Source organism: Molossus molossus, unplaced genomic scaffold, assembly GCF_014108415.1.
Source record: "Molossus molossus isolate mMolMol1 unplaced genomic scaffold, mMolMol1.p scaffold_m16_p_12, whole genome shotgun sequence".
Lineage (NCBI taxonomy): Eukaryota > Metazoa > Chordata > Mammalia > Chiroptera > Molossidae > Molossus > Molossus molossus.
Genome location: NW_023425347.1, coordinates 94,532,889 through 94,550,737, shown reverse-complemented (window position 1 = coordinate 94,550,737; position 17,849 = coordinate 94,532,889). Strand labels below are relative to the sequence as shown.

The window sequence follows — 17,849 nt, the reverse complement described above, 5'->3', positions numbered from 1 at the left end:
GGTTGGTGTCTGGGTGTTGTGCATAACAGACTCTGACCTTATCCCTTTTTCTTCCTGCCCAACTCCAGGGTCCCCCTCCTGAAGGTGAGCCCTTGCAGCCCACTAAACCTGTGCAGTCTACACAGCCTGCCCAGCAGCCTGCCCAGCCCACACAGCCTGTACAGCCCACACAGCCCTCACAGCTTAGCCAGCCAGGCCAGCCACCAAGCAGCAAGATGCCTCAGGTCTCCCAGGAGGCAAAGGGGACCCAGACAGGAGTAGAGCAGCCTCGCCTCCCAACCATACCTGCAAACAGACCAGCTGAGCCTCATGTCCAGGTTCAAAGGACCCAGGCAGAAACAAGCCAGATCTCCTATCCTTCCCCTGTGTCTGTCTCCATGAAGCCTGACCTCCCAGGCCCTCTCCCTGCTCAGGCTGCCCCAAAGCAGCCATTGTTTGTCCCCACAACCTCTGGCCCTAGCACCCCTCCAGGATTGGCTCTGCTGCACACTGAAGCCCAGCCCTCCCCCAAACAAGATTCTTCTCCACACTTGACTTCCCAGAGGCCTGTGGACATGGTCCAGCTTCTGAAGGTAAGCCTGGGAGCAGTCTGTCCACTACTGCCCTCCAAGCTTTGTGCTGTGTTAAAGTGTCCTAAGATCCCCACTTGAATTAGCCCAGCAAGCTGCTGCCTAGGGCCATATCCAGCATAGCTCTGCTCTCCAGCCATGAGCTCACTTTGTTTGTTTCCCTATGAACAGAAGTACCCCATCGTGTGGCAGGGCCTTCTGGCCCTGAAGAATGACACAGCTGCTGTGCAGCTCCACTTTGTGTCTGGCAACAACGTCCTGGCCCATCGGTCTCTGCCTCTTTCTGAAGGAGGACCCCCCCTGAGGATTGCCCAGCGGATGCGGCTGGAGGCCTCACAGCTAGAAGGGGTTGCCCGAAGGATGACGGTAAGATGGGGCCCAGGTGAGCAACTGTCCCACCCCATGGATATAAGGTGTGGGTGGCCCCCAGCTGCTTGTCTCCCTGGCTTGTCATGGGGTGCAGCAATGACATTCTTAGAGTGGATGACGATGGGCGTGTTCTATCCCTGGGATTGTAAAATGCCTCTAAACACGAGGCCTTTTTTTTTTTTTTTTCCACTCAACAAATTTGAGGGTGGACTTTAAGGTCATTTCAGAGGTGGGAGCTTTTGTGGACATGGGAGCCAAATCCCCTGGGTTGGACAGGCCTCTGTGTGTTTTATGCGGAGGCCCCTGATCACTGACAACTGTCTCTGTCCCAGGTGGAGACAGATTACTGTCTGCTGCTGGCTCTGCCCTGTGGCCGTGACCAAGAGGATGTTGTGAGCCAGACCGAGTCCCTCAAGGCTGCCTTCATCACCTATCTGCAGGCCAAGCAGGCAGCAGGGATCATCAATGTTCCTAACCCTGGCTCCAATCAGGTCAGCCCCATGCGGTGCCCTTCCTCCGTGCACACACAGGTGGGGCTGGTCTGGGCTGATGGGGCAGTTTGACTAATTGGTGGCATGGGCCACTAGTGCCAGCTAGAGCAGGTCCAAGAGTTTCTCAGAAGAGGTGGGCAAAGGGCATTCTGGGTAGAGGAAATCAGCAGACTGTATGCATGGGGCCACTATTTCTCACCCTGAAGAAAATTAAGGGACAGCTGAAACAGCAGAGGTTTTTCTTGAGCTTAACGATGTAGAAGAGGTTCACAGGAAATTAGTTCATATTCATTTTCTGACACTTAGCTTTCTTCTGGCAGTCATGGAGACATTAGCTGGTTGGGAAACTGACTCAACTTGGCTCTCTCTGTTGGGCCTCCAGTTAGATACGTTTAAAGGAAGGGCAGTGGGTTAGGTGATGTTAACACAGGGGGTCCACTTATCTCTCTTGTCCCCTTCTCCAGCCTGCCTATGTGCTGCAGATCTTCCCTCCCTGCGAGTTCTCTGAGAGTCACCTGTCCCGTCTAGCCCCTGACCTTCTTGCCAGCATCTCCAACATTTCTCCCCACCTCATGATTGTCATTGCCTCTGTGTGAGCCACTGGTCGGTCACCGTTTGGTGTATTTTCCTGAGGCTCTGCAGCAAAAAACAAACAGGACAACCCAGCCAAGTGGAGGAGGAAGCTGCCGAAGATGGATAGACTCCACTGCCAGCCGGCCAGCCTCGCCCTCCTGCCTGCCCGCCCAGCTCAGGCGGACAGACCTTTCTGGGCAGTGGTGCTGCTACTATGTATGTTTACAAGACATTTAGCCCAAGGACAGACCACCAACTGATGGACTTGCAGACACCTTGGGGCTGGGTTTCTCTTTTTGGAGAAAAGGAACTGGGCAGTGGAATTAATTTTTTTTGTTTGTTTTTAAGAAACAAGAAAACAGAACTGCCTTTGCACTAAATTAGTGACTTGGACTTTTGCATAGTGAAGACAGACTGTGGCACTCTGGACGTCTTGGTGTATGTGAACACACGTCACAGACTCAATGCAGGACTTCAAACTGCTGCTGAAACCTTGGGGTCAAGGAACATTTCATTGGGTTTCGTCCCCACTCCCTCCCTTCCCCTTGCTCATTTGGCTGTCACCTTTCTTAATTCTCTTGCCACCACCATCTGATTCACCCAGGATGTACAGCTTACAATCGAGAAAGAGCAAACAGAAGGATTTTCTCTCTTGGTGGGATATGCAGAACTTGGTATGTGTGTATATATAAATATATAATATATATAAATATATATAATACTGACTTAAAAAATCAAATTCCCCTGACATACATTTTTTTTAATCTGTGCCAAAAAATGTGTTTTCAGAGAAAATCTTATTTTCATACTCAGACTTTGTATTGTCACTCATTTGTATAAGTGCGCTTCGTTACAGCACGGGCCTGCCCGCGGTCTGGAAGTGTCTCACACACAAAGAACTACAGAACGACTGGCTTCCCTCTTCCTATGTGACCTTGACCTCTCCCCACAACTTCCTAACACTTATTAATTTATGAAACTGTTTTTCTCAGCGCAGTTTTGTGTGTCCATTGGATTACAAACTTTATTAAAAAATACAAAACATGTCGAGTGTGGGTGTGATTGTCACTTGGGTGGGAAGACCAAGTAAGTGTCCTTGGCTTATGGGAAGAGCTAGTCCTCATCTCACTATTGCTTCCTTTCAGTCTGTATAAGGGACCTTTTTCCTTTCTGCGCTTAATCCTCCCAAGGATTATTCTATTTTGTACAAAAGAGATCGTTGTCACAGATTGAACTTGAACTGTCTTTCAATGCCGTGTAAATATCTGTGACACTTCACGGTTCTGATTGGAGAATGTGGAAGGCACTACATGTAAAACCACCCCCGTGCACACTCAACATCTTAAGCAAGCGTTGGTGTCTTGACTCTTCGCCCTTCCTCCTCTGGGTGTGGCACTTGCCGGCCTGCAGCAGCAGTGGCACAGCCTGGCAGTGGTGTTCCTGACAGGAGGATGGAGTGGTGGGCTAGGCTGCCCTTGTAGCTGAAGTACAAACAGAACTGGGCAGGGACTGGAACATGAGCCGCAGCGTTGGTGGTCTCACTTGCAGTGTCCGTGGGGCTCCTCCAAACAAACAGACCTAAACTTTTGGTGCAAGAAGCTACTATCTTAAAGTAAGGGATTATAGCTGCTGGGGGCAAACTGTATGGAAAAGGGGCAGAGAAGGCATCTCATGTTTCCCTGCTCCACCGGCAGCTGCTTTGGCTTCTAGTTTAAGTAGCGCGGTCTCCCACCTCCCCATCAAAGCTCCTAGCTGCTCGTTGTGCCTCCAGGCTCTCACCTGGTGGGAGAGACTCCACTGATTCAAGGCAAGTAAATATTCCTAAAAGATACTGGCTTGGTCATGATCCTCAGGCCAGGGGTACTGTGAAGTCAGTGTAGAACCCTTCTGCTTCCCCAAACTCAACAGAACCAGGCCTGTGGCCTGTTGGGCCTGGTTCTCTCTGCCTACCTTGCTGCTCTGGCTGAATGGCCCCTGACCTGGGCTCTGGGGTGCCTGGATCCTGGTAAGCAGATCCAGCTTCCAACCCCCAGGCAGAGGGGGAGTAGGGTCACAACAGCTCCATGGCAGAGAGGGATGGTGGGGTCCTCGAGGTGAACAGGTAAGAAGCCTCCAAAGAGGTAGAGGGGCTGGGGCACCTGTAGCTACACTCTCGTCACAAGAGTGCTGCCTGTACTGATGGGCAAAGCAGCCAGCTTGCTTCTAGACAGGTCCCAGGGCTCCAGTCCCATTCCACAGAAGGTACAGCCTGGCTTTCCCAAGAAGCAGGTCTCTGCTGGGTGGAGCAGTTCTTCGTGGCATCAGCCACAGCTGCCAGCTCCCCACCCCACCCCCACAGGGAGCTGCAGGCAGCATTAGAAAATAATCAAATTTATTCTCTCTAGGGAATGGGGCCACTCATCCTTAAATAAACAGTCAGGAGGAGGGATGCCTGCTCACTCAGCAGGTGGTGGACATTCTGGGGCTGTTGGGGGCATCTCTGCCAGAGCAGGCTGGCCATCGGCCCCATCCCGAGGGCGGAAAACCAGTTCCCCGGCCTGCAACACCTGCCCGGCCGGCCACGTGCTGCCTGGCCCGTACTGCTGGTAGAAGTCCGCATCTGTCTGGAACATGACCAATGCCTGTGCTGTGTGGATCCGAACATGCTGGGCCAGGCTGTTGGCATCCAGGAACTTGTCCCCACAGGAGTCACAGGCATAGAGGATATGAGTGTTGGGGTCTGTGGGAGGTGAGGGCCACAGTCAGGATGGGAAGGACCCTTGGGGTCCACCAGCTTTCACACCCTGGGCAGCCCCTCTCACCTTCTTCCTGCACTTGCTTCACAGCTTTGCTGATTTCAGCTTTAAGTACTTCCGTCTCATCAGCAGTCACTGCCGCTCCCACTGGCACCACTGTGGGCAGAATCAACAGGGTCTAAGGCCAGAGGCACCTGCCCCTTCACTGTCACCGCAGAGGCAAACTGCCTGTGACCACACTCTGCTGCCCATAGCCCGCACCTGTGAGCTGGGTGACAGCTGTTGCCGCCAGTGCCTCGGTGGCCAGCGTAACCATGTCATCAACAGTGACCACGCTGACCTCACCACCCTCCTCTGGCTCCAGGATTTTGATGCCTGCCTTGCCCTGGTGCACGGTCTTCACATGAGAACGAAGGTTGTCCACTCGGTTGAAGCCTCGACCGCACTTGTCACACAGGTAAGGCTTCTCTCCTGGGGGGGGAGGCAAGGTTCTCTCCTGCCATTGGGGGAGGGGGGAGGACCTCAGTGGCCTCCAGCTTCCCCAGCAGCCCTGTCTTTTCCAGTAGGAAGTGCTCTGGGGCAGCACCCAGAGCTGCACAGGAGCCTCCAGTGGCCCCTGCACCTTCTGGAAGCTCTAAGAAAATGGGGTCCTCACTTGAACTGCCTTCAAAGCCACCTATTGGCAAATGCCAACACCCAGGCTGTGATCTGGGGGTACCTCCCTTTCCACCACCCCCAGCAAGAGCAGGGTGTGGGACAGGCCAGATGGGCAGGTGGGCACACACTCACCAGTGTGGATGATGATGTGCTTGGACAGGTCCCCCACATTCACGAAGGCCTTGCTGCACACGCTGCACTTGTGGGGGCGGATGTTGTCGTGGTGGCGAATGTGATTGGCCAACTGGCTGGACTGGACAAATCTGCAGGGCAGCAGAGGGAGGGGCTGGCACTGAACTGCCCGAGCCTGGGGCCGGAGAGCTCGGCTGGGCCTCCCGCCTCTCCTAGATCGGGGGAGCCCCTGGACCTACACCTGGGCTCAGGCATCAGTTGGCCCAGTTCCCAACTGAGCCCTAGTTTGTCTTCTGAACCCCTTCACCATGCAGACTGCAAGGACCCCATAGTGCCCTGGGCATGGGCGGGGCAGTGGGACAGGACCTCTTTCCGCAGCGCTCGCAGACGTAGGGCTTCTCCCCTGTGTGCTGGCGCACGTGGGCGATGAGGGAGCTGGCTTGGGTGAAGGCTTTGCCGCATATCACACACTGGCACGGCTTCTCGCCTGGGGAGAGGGGTCAGCAAAAGGTGTTGGCACCTACTTCTCCTCCTTGCCGTGCGCCCCAGCCCCCAGGCTCGCTCACCCACCCGTGTGGATACGGACGTGCCGCTGCAGGGCGCCGGGGTCAGCGAACTGCCGCTGGCAGTGGATGCACACGTAGGGCTTCTCCCCGCTGTGGATCCGGAGGTGCCGCTTCAGGTTCCCTGTGGAGACAGAAGGAGGGCCTGGCGCAGGGCACCACGAGGCGGCGGAGTGGAGGGCATGTGGCAGCCAGGCGGCCTGGCCCTACCTGAGGTGGTGAACTGCTTCCCACACTCGCGGCACTTAAGGGGCCCATCGGCGATGTGGATCTTCAGGTGGGCCTTCAGATTCCCCACCTGTGCCAGGCGGGAGTCAGGAGGGCCGCCCACACGATGTGGCCTTGGGCCCCTCTACCAGGGAATGGCTGGTTGTGGGTCCTCCCAGGGGCCCGCGGATGGCTCCATCTTTGCTCAAGGCCAATGGAATGTTCCAGGTCCTAGCAATGAGGGAAGCCACCCCTACCCCACTTCTTTCTGGTCTGAACCCCACCCTGACTTCACCTGCCTTCCCACTTTCCCGGGGAGAGCTCTGTCCCGGGTAGGTCACACCTACTTCCCCACTAAGCTGGGTGTGTCCAGGGCCACAGCCCGAGGCAGGAGCTCCCTCTCCACCCGCAGAGCGCAGGCGGGCGGTGCCCACACACCTGGTTGAACTTCTTGTCGCAGTGAGGACACTTGTGCTCCTTGTCAGTGTCGTGCGTCTCCAGGTGTCGCATCTTGGAGGTGGGGTCAGAGAAGGAGCGGCCGCAGTAGTCGCACTGGTAGGGCTTCTCGCCGCTGTGCACCAGCTGGTGCCGCTTGAGGTTGCCCGACGTGGTGAAGAGCTTGCCGCAGTCCTCGCAGCGGTAGCGCGCCTCGCCCGAGTGCCGCTTCTTGTGCAGGTTCAGCAGGCTGATGAGCCGGTAGCTCTTGCCACACTCCTCACAGCCGTACGGCTTCAGCGGGCTGGTGGGCAGAAGAGAGGGGAGGGGTCGCTGCGGTCCTACCAGAGCCAAGCCGGCGGGGCCGAGGCTGGCGGGGCACCGCACCTGTGCGTCTTCTCGTGGGCCTTGCAGGCGGCGGGGTCGGAGAAGGCCTTGCTGCACTCCCGGCACGAGAAGGGCTTTTCGCCTGTGTGGATGCGGATGTGCCGCTTGAAGTTCCCCGTGTGCGTGAACTCCTTCCCACAGTCCTGCAGGGCGCGGGAAGCGGGTGTGAGGGGGCTGCTGGGCGGGAGGATGGGGCTGGGCAGGGCGGGCGGTGCCACCTGTGGCTGCACCTCGCATTTGTGGATGACGGAGCCATAGGCCTTGGACTCAGTGCGGTCGCCGTAGGTGCTCGGGCGCAGGCCTCGGGCCTCAGCACCCAGCTCCTGGCCCGAGTCCGTGCTGGCCGACTCCTCGCTCTCCTCGGGGGTGTCACCCTTGTCCAGCTGCGGCCCCTCTTCCTTGACCACAGCAGGCATAGTGTCCTCCTCCTCTTGCTCTTCTCCTTTCCTAGCAGGTTCCACCTGCATTTCTGAGATGAGGAGGGCAGGCACTGAGGGGCTCGGTGGGCAGAAGGGGCTTCCGAAGGCTGTGACCTCAGAGTTGGACAAATGCCAGGAGGCCAACCTGGCACCTGGCCACATCAAGCCTGGGGCGGTCTCATCGCTATACACCCCTCTCTGCCTGGGCACCTAGCAGAGCCTGGTAATGTCTGGGCACTGCTGATAGATAGTGCAGCACTGGCGAGGGCAGCCCCGGGGGAGTGCGGACAGGACATTCGCTGCGTGGAGGACGGAGGCGCCTCAGTGCACGGGGTCCCTGGCAGGCTGCACGGCAGGCAGGGCGCAGTGGGCTGCGAGGCTCCCAGTGGTGCGGCCTGAGCAGACAGCCGGCACGGCGCCAGCGACACTTCCGCGCCGACGGGCAGCACGGCCAGGTGCACAACCAAGAAACTGAGGCCCAAATTCAGGAAAGAGGAAAGATGCCCTGGTGGGTCTGCCTCAGCGGTTAGAGCGTTGGCCCGCGGACCAGAGAGTCACGGGTTCGATTCTGGTCAAGGGCACGCACCTTGGTGGAGGTTCAGTCCCTGGCCCTGGGTAGGGTCGTGCGGGAGGCAGCGAGTCGATGTCTCTCACATCGGGGTCTCTCTCTCTCTCTCTCTCTCTCTCTCTCAATTCCTCCCTCTCTATCTGAACATAAATGGAAAAATATTCTGGGGTAAGGATTAAAAACAAAAAGAATGAGAAAAGATGGCCCAAAAACCGAAGCGAGAGGATGGCTGGGGGATCAGCTGCAGGAGGAGGGTCCTGCGGGGGAACGTGTGACAGGGCCACGTGACAGTGAGGCTGGCCCCGGCTGGGTGGCAGTACCTTGCGCCGAGCTCTCCGACAAGGCGGCCTCGGCCTCAGCAGCAGCCATGCCACTGGTGGGGTCAGGCTTGGGCTCCACCGGCGGGGGCTCCCGGGGGGCGTCAGCCTTCTCCGTCTGCTCTGCACCTGGGGTGGGGAAGGCTAGCTGAGCCTGGACGCGGGGCTGACGGCTCTGCGGGACCAGGCCCCGTACTGGCTGTGGCTCGCGATCGCGGGGCGGGAGGACCAGCACATCCAAGCTCAGGCTGCTTGTGCCTCTGCTCTGGCAGAAATGCACCCCAGAACCACAATGGGCCCTCCTTCTGGATAATGTGAGCTCAAGGGCTGCCACCCTACCTCCCAGCCCCAGGAGCCTCCCAAGAAAGCCCCTCAGCGCACTGGGCCCAGGGAGATGGGGGGCAGTCGGCCTCCGGGCCACGACTCACCGTTGGCTGCGCTCTCGGCCTGACCGCCTCGCTCCTCCTTGGGCTCCCTGCCTGGGCCCATGGGTGGACTGCCCATGGCAGGGTCCAGCTCACTCAGCGTGGTGGCAGCAACCTTCTCCTCTTTGGCTCTCTTGTCACCTCCTAGAGATGGAACAGGACAGACCTGCCGTTTCCCATCAAGTGCCCGCCACCTGGGAGGTGAGGTTGCTCAGAATTCGCTGGGGGTACATCTAAGCAGTGGTTTCTTGGTTTGGTCATTCAACAAATGGTTCACAGGGCATCTACTGTGCACCAAGCTGCCCGAGAACACCACAGCCATGGGCTCACAGACGGGCCGGGCAGTGTTGGTCAGAGGCCAGCGCCTAGGGAGGAGCGGGTTCTCTGTGTCCACCGGGATCGGGCCCAGGACAGTGCAGGAGAAGCGAGCTGTGTGCAAAGGCCTGAAACCAGGCCCACCGCCCAGTTCACAGCAGCAAAGCACAAGGGAAGCTGGGGGGGGGGGGGCAAAAGGCCCCTCCAAGAAGCCTTTCTCGGACTTCACTGCAGCTGATCCTCACCAGCAGCCCACAATGCAGACAAGGCCAGAACAGGAAACTGAGACCCAGAGAGGTGACAGAGAGAGTCAGAGGCAGAGCCCTCATCAAAAGCTACCTGCTCAGGAAAGCCCGTCAGTAATCTTACCTTCCAGGGCCAAGGCCTCCATATTCTCCCCGGGGCTGGCGGCTGGCGCTGCGAGTGACTTGAGGGCGTGGCAGGCCGTGATGATGTCCTGCATCTGCAGGAAGCTGGCCACGGCCAGCACATCGTCCACGTTCTCAGAGCTCAGGCTTAGCTTGGCTGTGTACATAAACTCCAGCACCTGTCCCAGGCCTGCCAAGGACACAGACAGCCATCACAGACTCGCCTCAAGGCCTGGCCCCAGCTGCCTGCCCAGCCGCTCCTCTCAGCGGCAGGGTCCAGGGATCTGCAAAAAGCAAGGTGGCAGGCCATCCTCTCCCCACCTCCTGTGCTGGCACAGAGGCAGGCAGCTGGGTCTCTCAGCACAGACAACAGCCTCCAAACAGAGGCCCACCTACAGAGGGCAGAGGGTGTGAACGCCCCCCTACACGGAAAGGAGAGGTGTGATGGCTCGCCCCACATGGAGAACAGAGGGTGTGAACGCCCCCCCTACACGGAAAGGAGAGGTGTGATGGCTCGCCCCACACGGAGAACAGAGGGTGTGAACGCCCCCCTACACGGAAAGGAGAGGTGTGATGGCTCGCCCCACACGGAGAACAGAGGGTGTGAACGCCCACCTACACGGAAAGGAGAGGTGTGATGGCTCGCCCCACACGGAGAACAGAGGGTGTGAACGCCCCCCTACACGGAAAGGAGAGGTGTGATGGCTCGCCCCACACGGAGAACAGAGGGTGTGAACGCCCCCCTACACGGAAAGGAGAGGTGTGATGGCTCGCCCCACACGGAGAACAGAGGGTGTGAACGCCCACCTACACGGAAAGGAGAGGTGTGATGGCTCGTCCCACATGGAGAACAGAGGGTGTGAACGCCCCCCTACACGGAAAGGAGAGGTGTGATGGCTCGCCCCACATGGAGAACAGAGGGTGTGAATGCCCCCCTACACGGAAAGGAGAGGTGTGATGGCTCGTCCCACATGGAGAACAGAGGGTGTGAACGCCCCCCTACACGGAAAGGAGAGGTGTGATGGCTCGTCCCACACGGAGAACAGAGGGTGTGAACGCCCCCCTACACGGAAAGGAGAGGTGTGATGGCTTGCTCCACATGGAGAACCGAGGGTGGGAAAGCCCACCTTGCACAGAGAACAGAGTGTTCAATGGAGGTCAGGGGTGTGAACACCTGCCCCGTGTGAGGGACAGACGGTGTAAATGCCCACCCTGGACACTCTCCACCCAGCCGCTACACTTCACCGCCAGAGGACACTCCAACCAGAGTGTGTCAGCACTGGCTCACGGGGGCTCTGCCATAAACTCTCTTGCTGACTTCCAGGCCAGTCACCTGACCTCTTTGGGTCTCAGTTTCTGCATCTATAAAATGGGGGAACGTGACCTTGCCTCGACCTTCTCACAGCATGTCACAGCATTCTGAGTTGGGAGTCTAAATCTATGACCAGTTCCTTCTTCAATCCCAAGACCTTCCTGACCCCCCTCCTGGCCCCAGTTCTTGTCATCCTCCTCACAGTTATTAGCATTGGAATGGGGTTTCGGGACTCAGGGCCCACTGGCTGTCTGTCCCTCCTGACGAGCTCGTCCTATGCTACTGCGGTGTGGAGCTCACGTATCCTTCCCGCCAGCTCCCCCTCCCCACCCGCTCTCAGTCTAAACAGGCCCCTCACAGTGTGGTAGGAACTTGGTACCCACACACTCCTGGGTCCTGTGTGGGGGCCTGGCGCACCCCACAGCCTAAAGGTGCTGTTCCCAGGAGGGCAGGGGCTGTGTCAGGAGGGGCTGGCAGGGCACAGGGCCTGCCAGAGCTTCTGGCCCTCAACAAGCTTGGCCCTGGCCCCAGCGGGTACCTGCTGCGTTACTGATGTCCAGGTGCACCACGTCCTTCTGGTCCACGAAGAGCATCTTGAAGTACTCGCTGCAGGCCGCCAGCACTGCTTTATGGGCCTTGAAATCAACACCGTCCACCACAAAAGTGCAGTCACACAAAAGCCCCAGCTGTCGCTGCTGGTTCAGCTGCTCCAAGACGTGCTGGCTGTGCTGGGGGAAATCCATGGCTGGGGAGCAGCAAAGGGCCCTCGTGTCAGCAGGAGAAAGGGTGCCACGCAGCCCCAACACTCAGCCCCGAACTCCCAGGTGAGAGATGTGGGGAGATGGGGGGAATTGAAGTCCATGAAAGGCAAATGACTCCAGATGCCCTTTGCAAGCCAAGACTGACCCGTGGCTCCTAGATTCCTGGGTTTACTGGCCAGGGAAGTTCCAAAACCCAAAAAGCATCGCAGGACCAACAAGAAATAGCCACCTTTGTGTCTTGCCAGGTAACATCATCAAAAAGTAAAAAGACAAACACAAAACACTGATTACTGTCAGCAAAGACCCCCAAAAAAGATGGGGTCAGTTTAATTTTTTTAAAAATTCTCACCCGAAGATATTTTTCCATTGATTTTTTTTTTTTGAGAAAGAACCATCAACGTGAGAGAGCCACACATCATTGGCAGCCTCACACACAACCCTGACCGGGGCCAGGGATCAAACCTGCAACCTAGGTACGTGCTCTTGACTGGGACTTGAACCGTGAGCCTTTGGTCCTCAGCTGACGTTCTAACCGCTGAGCCGAACCGGCCTGGGCAGTTTAACATTTTTATACAAAAAAGAACATATAACTTCCAGTCAAGATGATGACATAGGTAAACGCGGTATCGCGTCCTCCCACAACCACATCAGAATTAAACTAAACTACAGAACAACCAGCACTCAGAACCGCCTGAAATCGACATGAATGGAAGTCCCACAACTACGGAATTAAAGAAGCAGCCACCTGGAGACTGGTAGGAGGGGTGGAGGCGGACGAGGGCTGGTCCCACACCCATGTGTGGCAAATAAAAATCAGGAGGACACCTCGGCTGGAAAGGTCCTCCCTGACGACTGAGGGGTCCCTGTCCCACACCAGGCGCCCTGCTCAGGGTTCCAGTGCCAGGAAAAAAAAAGTCCCCATTACCTCTGGTTGTAAAACCAGCGAGAACTGAGGCTGAAGGAGGCTGCAGCTGCGGGAGCCCCAGGCAGCTCCTCCTAAAGGGCCAGAGAAGACTCACTCAGACTTACTCCCTCTGAGCTCCTTGAAAGGTGCCAGAGACATATGAGGAAAGAACTGAGTTGTTTGGCCTCAGGTCAAGAGCTGGAGGGGCAGCTTTCTCCTGGAGTTGTTCCTTTGGTGAGCCCTTCCCTGGGGCGGCAGACAGCCCCATATCTGGGACTCCAGCAACCTGGCTCACACTGGTTGCCCCGCCCTAGTGATTCTCTGAGGCCCTGCCCCACCCAACTTTCGGGCCCACCAAGCTGTTTCCCATGGCTTTACCTTAGGATTGGCCTGTCTTGGATCCTGCTTCAGATCTTCCTAAATTCTCTCAAACAGCATCTGGTCTCAGCGAGCCCCATACCTCTTACTAAGTGGCCCCAGGCCTGGCAGTAGAAGCAGCCAGCCTTGGTTCACAGCTGGGCTTTGCCTGGGCACCTCCAAGCCCAGCACAAGAACAGCCATCTGCAGATCACTGTGTAGCTTATGCCAGGTGGCCCCGGGTAGAACACAGGCAGTGGCTGACCTTGCCCCAGAGCCAGCACACCCTGTAAACAGCACCAGACCACATCAAAGCACCACCACCCAACCGCCTCCACAAGTGACACGCTCAAGGAGTGGATTCGGTGGGTACCACAGCTCTGCTGAAGTAAGTCTTGCTGTGTGTGGTGGGCCCCTGCACAGCCAGTCCTTGCAGCTGATCAGCCTGAGTAAATCCCTCCCATTGACAGGCCAACAGCAATAAAGACTCAATTACAACAGAAACGTGTACAGTCCAGCCCTGGCCAGTTTGGTTCAGCTGTAGAACCTTGGCCAGGGACCAATGAGTTACAGGGTCAATTCCAGCCAAGGGCAGGTACCTCAGTTGTGGTTTATCCCCGGCCTTGGTCGGGGTTGTGCAGGAGTCAACCAGTCAATGTGTGCCTCTCACATCGATGTTTCTCTCTCTCTCCCTCCCACCCTATCTGAAGATAAATAGAAAAATATCCTTGGGTGAGGATTAAAAAGAAAAAGAAAGATGTACAGTCCACACTACAGGTGCACTTCGAGGGTCCATCTGGGGTGACCAGGGAAGATGTACCACTGGAACCTACAGGACACCTACTACAATAGGCCACCATACGAAGCCTAGGAGACAAGCAACTCTACCTAATACACAGAAAAAAACACAGAGAAGCAGTCAAAATGAGGAGACAGAGAAACATGTCCCAAATGAAAGAAAGAACAAAACTCTAGGAAAAGAACTAAAGGAAACGGAGATAAGCAATCTATCAGACGCAGAGTTCAAAACACTGGTTATAAGAATGCTCAAGGAACTTAGAACATCAACAACATAAGAAAGGACCAGTCAAAAGTGAAGGATACACTTAACTAAAATAAAGAATAATTTACAGGGCCCTGGCTGGTTTAGCTCAGCAGTTGGTGTGTCGGCCCACAGACCAAAGAGTCGCGGGTTCAATTCTGGTCAAGGGCACATACCTCGGTTGCAGGTTCAATCCCTGGCCCTGGCTGGGGTTGTGCGGGAGGCAACCAATCGGTGTGTCTCTCTTACATCAATGTTTCTCTCTCTCTCTGTCCCTCCCACTCTATCTGAAAATCAATGAAAAAGTATCCTCGGGTGAAAATTAAAAATAAAGTAAAAAAGAATAATTTACAGGAAATCAATAGTAGAATAGGTAAAGCCAAGAAGCAAACCATTGATTTGGAATATAAGGAAGCAAAAAACACCCAATCAAAAAAGCAAAAAGAAAAAAGAATTTAAAAAATGAGGATAGTATAAGGAACCTCTGTGCCAACATTCGCATCATGGGAGTGCCAGAAGGAGGAGGGAGAGCAAGAAATTGAAAACCTACTTGAAAAAATGATGACAGAAAACTTCCCTAACTTGGTGAAGGAAACAGACATACAAGTCCAGGAAGCACAGAGAGTCCCAAACAAGATGAACCCCAAGAGGCCCACACCAAGACACATCATCATCAAAATGCAAAAGGTTCAAGACAAAGAGAGAATCTTAAAGGCAAGAGAAAAGCAGTTAGTTACTTATAAGCAAGCTCCCATAAGACTGTCAGCCAATTTCGCAAAAGAAACTTTGCAGGTTAGGAGGGAGTGGCAAGAAATATTCAAAGTGATGAAGAGCAAGGACCTACAACCAAGATTACTCTATCCTGCAAAGCCAGCATTTAGAATTGAATGGACATATACAGAGTTTCTCAGACAAGAAAAAGCTAAAGGAGTTCATCCCCATCAAATCAGTATTATATGAAATGTTGAAGGGTCTTCTTGAAGATAAAAAATATGAACAATAAAATGGCAATAAATACATATCTATCAACAATTGAATCTACAAACCAAATGAACAAGCAGAACAGAAACAGACTCATAGATTCAAAGAACTTTTTGTTGGTTGCCAGATGGGAGGGGTATTGGGAAGATGGGAGAAAAAGGTGAAGGAATTAAGAAGTACAAATTGGCCCTGGCCGGTTTGGCTCAGCGGTTAGAGCATCGGCCTGCGGTCCAGAGAGACCCGGGTTCGGTTCCCGCTAAGGGCACGTACCTCGGTTGCGGTTTGTCCCTGGCCCTGATTGGGTCATACGGGTGGCAGCCACTTGATGTGTCCTTTTCACATCGATGTTTCTCTCTCTCTCTCTTCCTCCACTCTATCTGAACAAAAAATGAAAAAAATGTCCTTGGGTGAGGATGAAAAAAAAGAAGTACAAATTGGTTGTTAGACTGACAAACTTCAAAGGGAAGGGGGTGGGGGCAGGAAGAGATAAACCAAAGAACTTATATGGATATATGCATAACCAATAAACACAGACAACAGTGTGCGGAAGGCAAGAGAGGGGTGGGGGCAGGGAGGAGAGGGTCAATGGAGGCAAAAGTGGGGGACATGTGTAATGCATTCAACAATAAGGATAAGTTTAAAAGGGAAAAAATAGAATGTATGACATAATCTTAGAATGAAGGGCATATCTTTCAATCAGATACACTTGGCTTTATGAAAACCTTTCTAGTTTGTTCTAAGTTTTCTCATTCTGTCCTGCAAGGTGAACTATGCGTCTAGGAAGGCAGACATTTCATCACTCAGAGTTTCAGGAATCGGCCCCTTTCCTGCTGTACCTCTGGGCCAGTCTCTCTGTCTCTCTCGCTCATTCACAGGCTCAGGGGACTACATAAAGTTGGGAAGTCCTCTGCCTCCAGAAACCTCCCCAGGCTGTCCCTGGAGAAAAATGAACTCTGACCCTGACCCACGAGCTGCTGGCCTGGCTGCAGTTTCTCTGCGAAAGGCCTCACTTAATGCCTGGAAATCCCACAACTGTCTCCAGTAAAAACGCTCAGAGAAATTCCACGGCCTGGTGCCGAGTGACCCTGCACTGCACAAGCCGTGACTAAATAAGCTCGCGCTCCTCTCCCTAAACATTACAGCAGTCTGCCTCAAGGCCAGCATTTTCTAGATGAAAATAAGCAGATCCTCCTTTCGAGAGAGACCCAGTTTCGAACTAAAGTCCTGTGCACTCCTGAGACCACATTACAGAGATGCCCCAGGGCCAGGCTGTCACACCCTGGCCCAGAATCTGAGAAGGGACAGCGGTTCTTCTTCCAGCTCCCCGGACCTCTTTTCTGAGGCTGGTCTGCTCAGAGCGGCCCCATGCTGTTTCTGGGCAGGTGACAGTAACACTTTGGGGCTCCTGGCCCCAGGTTTCAGCAGCCCTCCACTAGCTTTGCTGTTCCCGTTACATCAGCCCCTGGGGTGAGTCACCGTGCCGCAGCCCGAGAGCTGCAGTGACCATGTATGGCTGTCTGGCTGTGATGAGCCACAACAAAAGCCCCACCCCCAGCCCTTTACCCGTGGCTTAACCAGCACAGATCAGCTTTGAAGGAGTCAAAGCAAGTCCACCCACCCCATGATGTCTGGAAACTTTACAGAAGCCGGGCTATGTATTTGCTGAGCTGGGGGAAGTCACCTGGCAGGTGGGCAGGGCTCCACCAAGTAAGGGAAACATGGCAGTGGCAACAGGCCACGTGTCACAGGGTGCCAGCCTCTGAGCTGTGAGTTCAGAGCTGCTGCTGCTGGGGACCCGGAAACACCCTTTCCCTCCCTCCCAACATCCCCAGCACTGTCCTTTGGGCCCAGCCTCCTCTACAAGCTCACAGACAGAGGCACAGCTTCTCGGATCTCTCAGTAATATCATAACTGCCTGTGGCTAGGGCTCCTGAGTACAAGCAGGGAAGAGCCAGGAGCGCCCGGAGCCAAGAGGTAAGGAACAGCATGAACCACCGGCCGCTGGGAAACCAGCCCCCAGCAGCATGGAGTCCGAGAAAGCCGCCACTGGTGAAGGACATCCTTCTCTAGGTCTTCAATCCCCGGAAGAAGCAAGTTCCCATCTGTAACCTGAAGGATTTTAAGAGAGAATTCTGGCTACTCTGTCCCTGAGCAGGGAAAAGCTAAAAGAGAGGTTAATGGAGAACATGGAAAAGAACCAGTGTTGAGCCCGCGGGGTGAAACACTCAGGCGGGCCTGGGGCCTGAAGGGAGTGCACCGAAGGCAGGTAGCAAGGAGACGCCTGGGTCCAATCATCCCCAGAGCCGTCTTCTCTGTGGGCAGCCTCGGTCCGGTCACCAGGCCCCTCCCTGTCTCCAGGAGCCCCAGGTGAAATACCACCCTCGTGCAGAAAGGGCGGAACCAGTAGGCCCACAAGGGCCAAATCCTCAATCAGCACTTGCCAGTCAGGTCCAAAACCTTCCCTCCTGGCAGTGGGCCTGGCTCCCTCACCTGCACCAGGAGCCAACGCGAAAACTGAGCTGGGGGGAAGTATCTCCCAGGCTCAAAAACAACCAGCGAGCTTCAGCTGAACCGCCCAGCAAGGTACAGAGTTGCTCCTGGCCCACTCGGCTGGAGCCTGCTGAGAAAGCGGCCTGGCTTGCTGGGGAGATAAAAGGTGAGAGAAGACTCCTGGCCAACAGGGTGAAAGGGGCCTTCCGGCCCAAAGGTCAGGTGGTTGGCTGGCCTTGCCCGGGACCCAAGGCTGGCACAAGCCTTGTGCTACCACCTACCCCAGACCTTCCAGGGAGGGGCAGCAGAGCCCAGCTCTCCTGGGGCTGGACGCACTGGCGGAGGGGGTTGCTCTCATTTTCAGAGGCCTTGCAGGAAGGCTGGTGAAGGTCCCTGGGAGGGGGATGGTGACCCAGCACCTCCAGTCCCCCACCCACCCCACGCAGAGGAGAGCAGCAGTGTGCCCTGCACA

At 55.5% G+C, this 17,849-nt stretch overlaps 2 protein-coding genes across 3 annotated transcripts in view; one reads left to right on the top strand and one right to left on the bottom strand.

Annotated features, from left to right (window-relative positions):
• The window catches only part of SPEN (spen family transcriptional repressor), a 95,307-nt gene extending 92,280 nt beyond the window's left edge, over positions 1 to 3,027 (top strand). The window contains exons 12-15 of the mRNA XM_036256485.1: positions 69 to 572; positions 741 to 935; positions 1,271 to 1,429; positions 1,894 to 3,027. Coding sequence (XP_036112378.1) covers positions 69 to 572; positions 741 to 935; positions 1,271 to 1,429; positions 1,894 to 2,025 — 990 coding nt within the window. The 3' untranslated portion in view covers positions 2,026 to 3,027. The remainder of the gene's footprint in view (positions 1 to 68; positions 573 to 740; positions 936 to 1,270; positions 1,430 to 1,893) is intronic.
• A 1,159-nt stretch (positions 3,028 to 4,186) lies between these two features.
• Positions 4,187 to 17,849, bottom strand: part of ZBTB17 (zinc finger and BTB domain containing 17) — a 32,299-nt gene continuing 18,636 nt past the window's right edge. For both annotated transcript variants that reach the window (XM_036256486.1, XM_036256487.1), the window contains 14 exons: positions 11,381 to 11,587; positions 9,532 to 9,720; positions 8,851 to 8,991; positions 8,426 to 8,551; positions 7,349 to 7,587; positions 7,119 to 7,261; positions 6,735 to 7,035; positions 6,300 to 6,387; positions 6,097 to 6,213; positions 5,893 to 6,013; positions 5,527 to 5,657; positions 4,999 to 5,208; positions 4,804 to 4,893; positions 4,187 to 4,721 (listed from right to left, as the gene is read on the bottom strand). In XM_036256486.1, the coding sequence (XP_036112379.1) occupies positions 4,438 to 4,721; positions 4,804 to 4,893; positions 4,999 to 5,208; positions 5,527 to 5,657; positions 5,893 to 6,013; positions 6,097 to 6,213; positions 6,300 to 6,387; positions 6,735 to 7,035; positions 7,119 to 7,261; positions 7,349 to 7,587; positions 8,426 to 8,551; positions 8,851 to 8,991; positions 9,532 to 9,720; positions 11,381 to 11,587 (2,387 nt within the window). In that variant the 3' untranslated portion in view covers positions 4,187 to 4,437. The remainder of the gene's footprint in view (positions 4,722 to 4,803; positions 4,894 to 4,998; positions 5,209 to 5,526; positions 5,658 to 5,892; positions 6,014 to 6,096; positions 6,214 to 6,299; positions 6,388 to 6,734; positions 7,036 to 7,118; positions 7,262 to 7,348; positions 7,588 to 8,425; positions 8,552 to 8,850; positions 8,992 to 9,531; positions 9,721 to 11,380; positions 11,588 to 17,849) is intronic.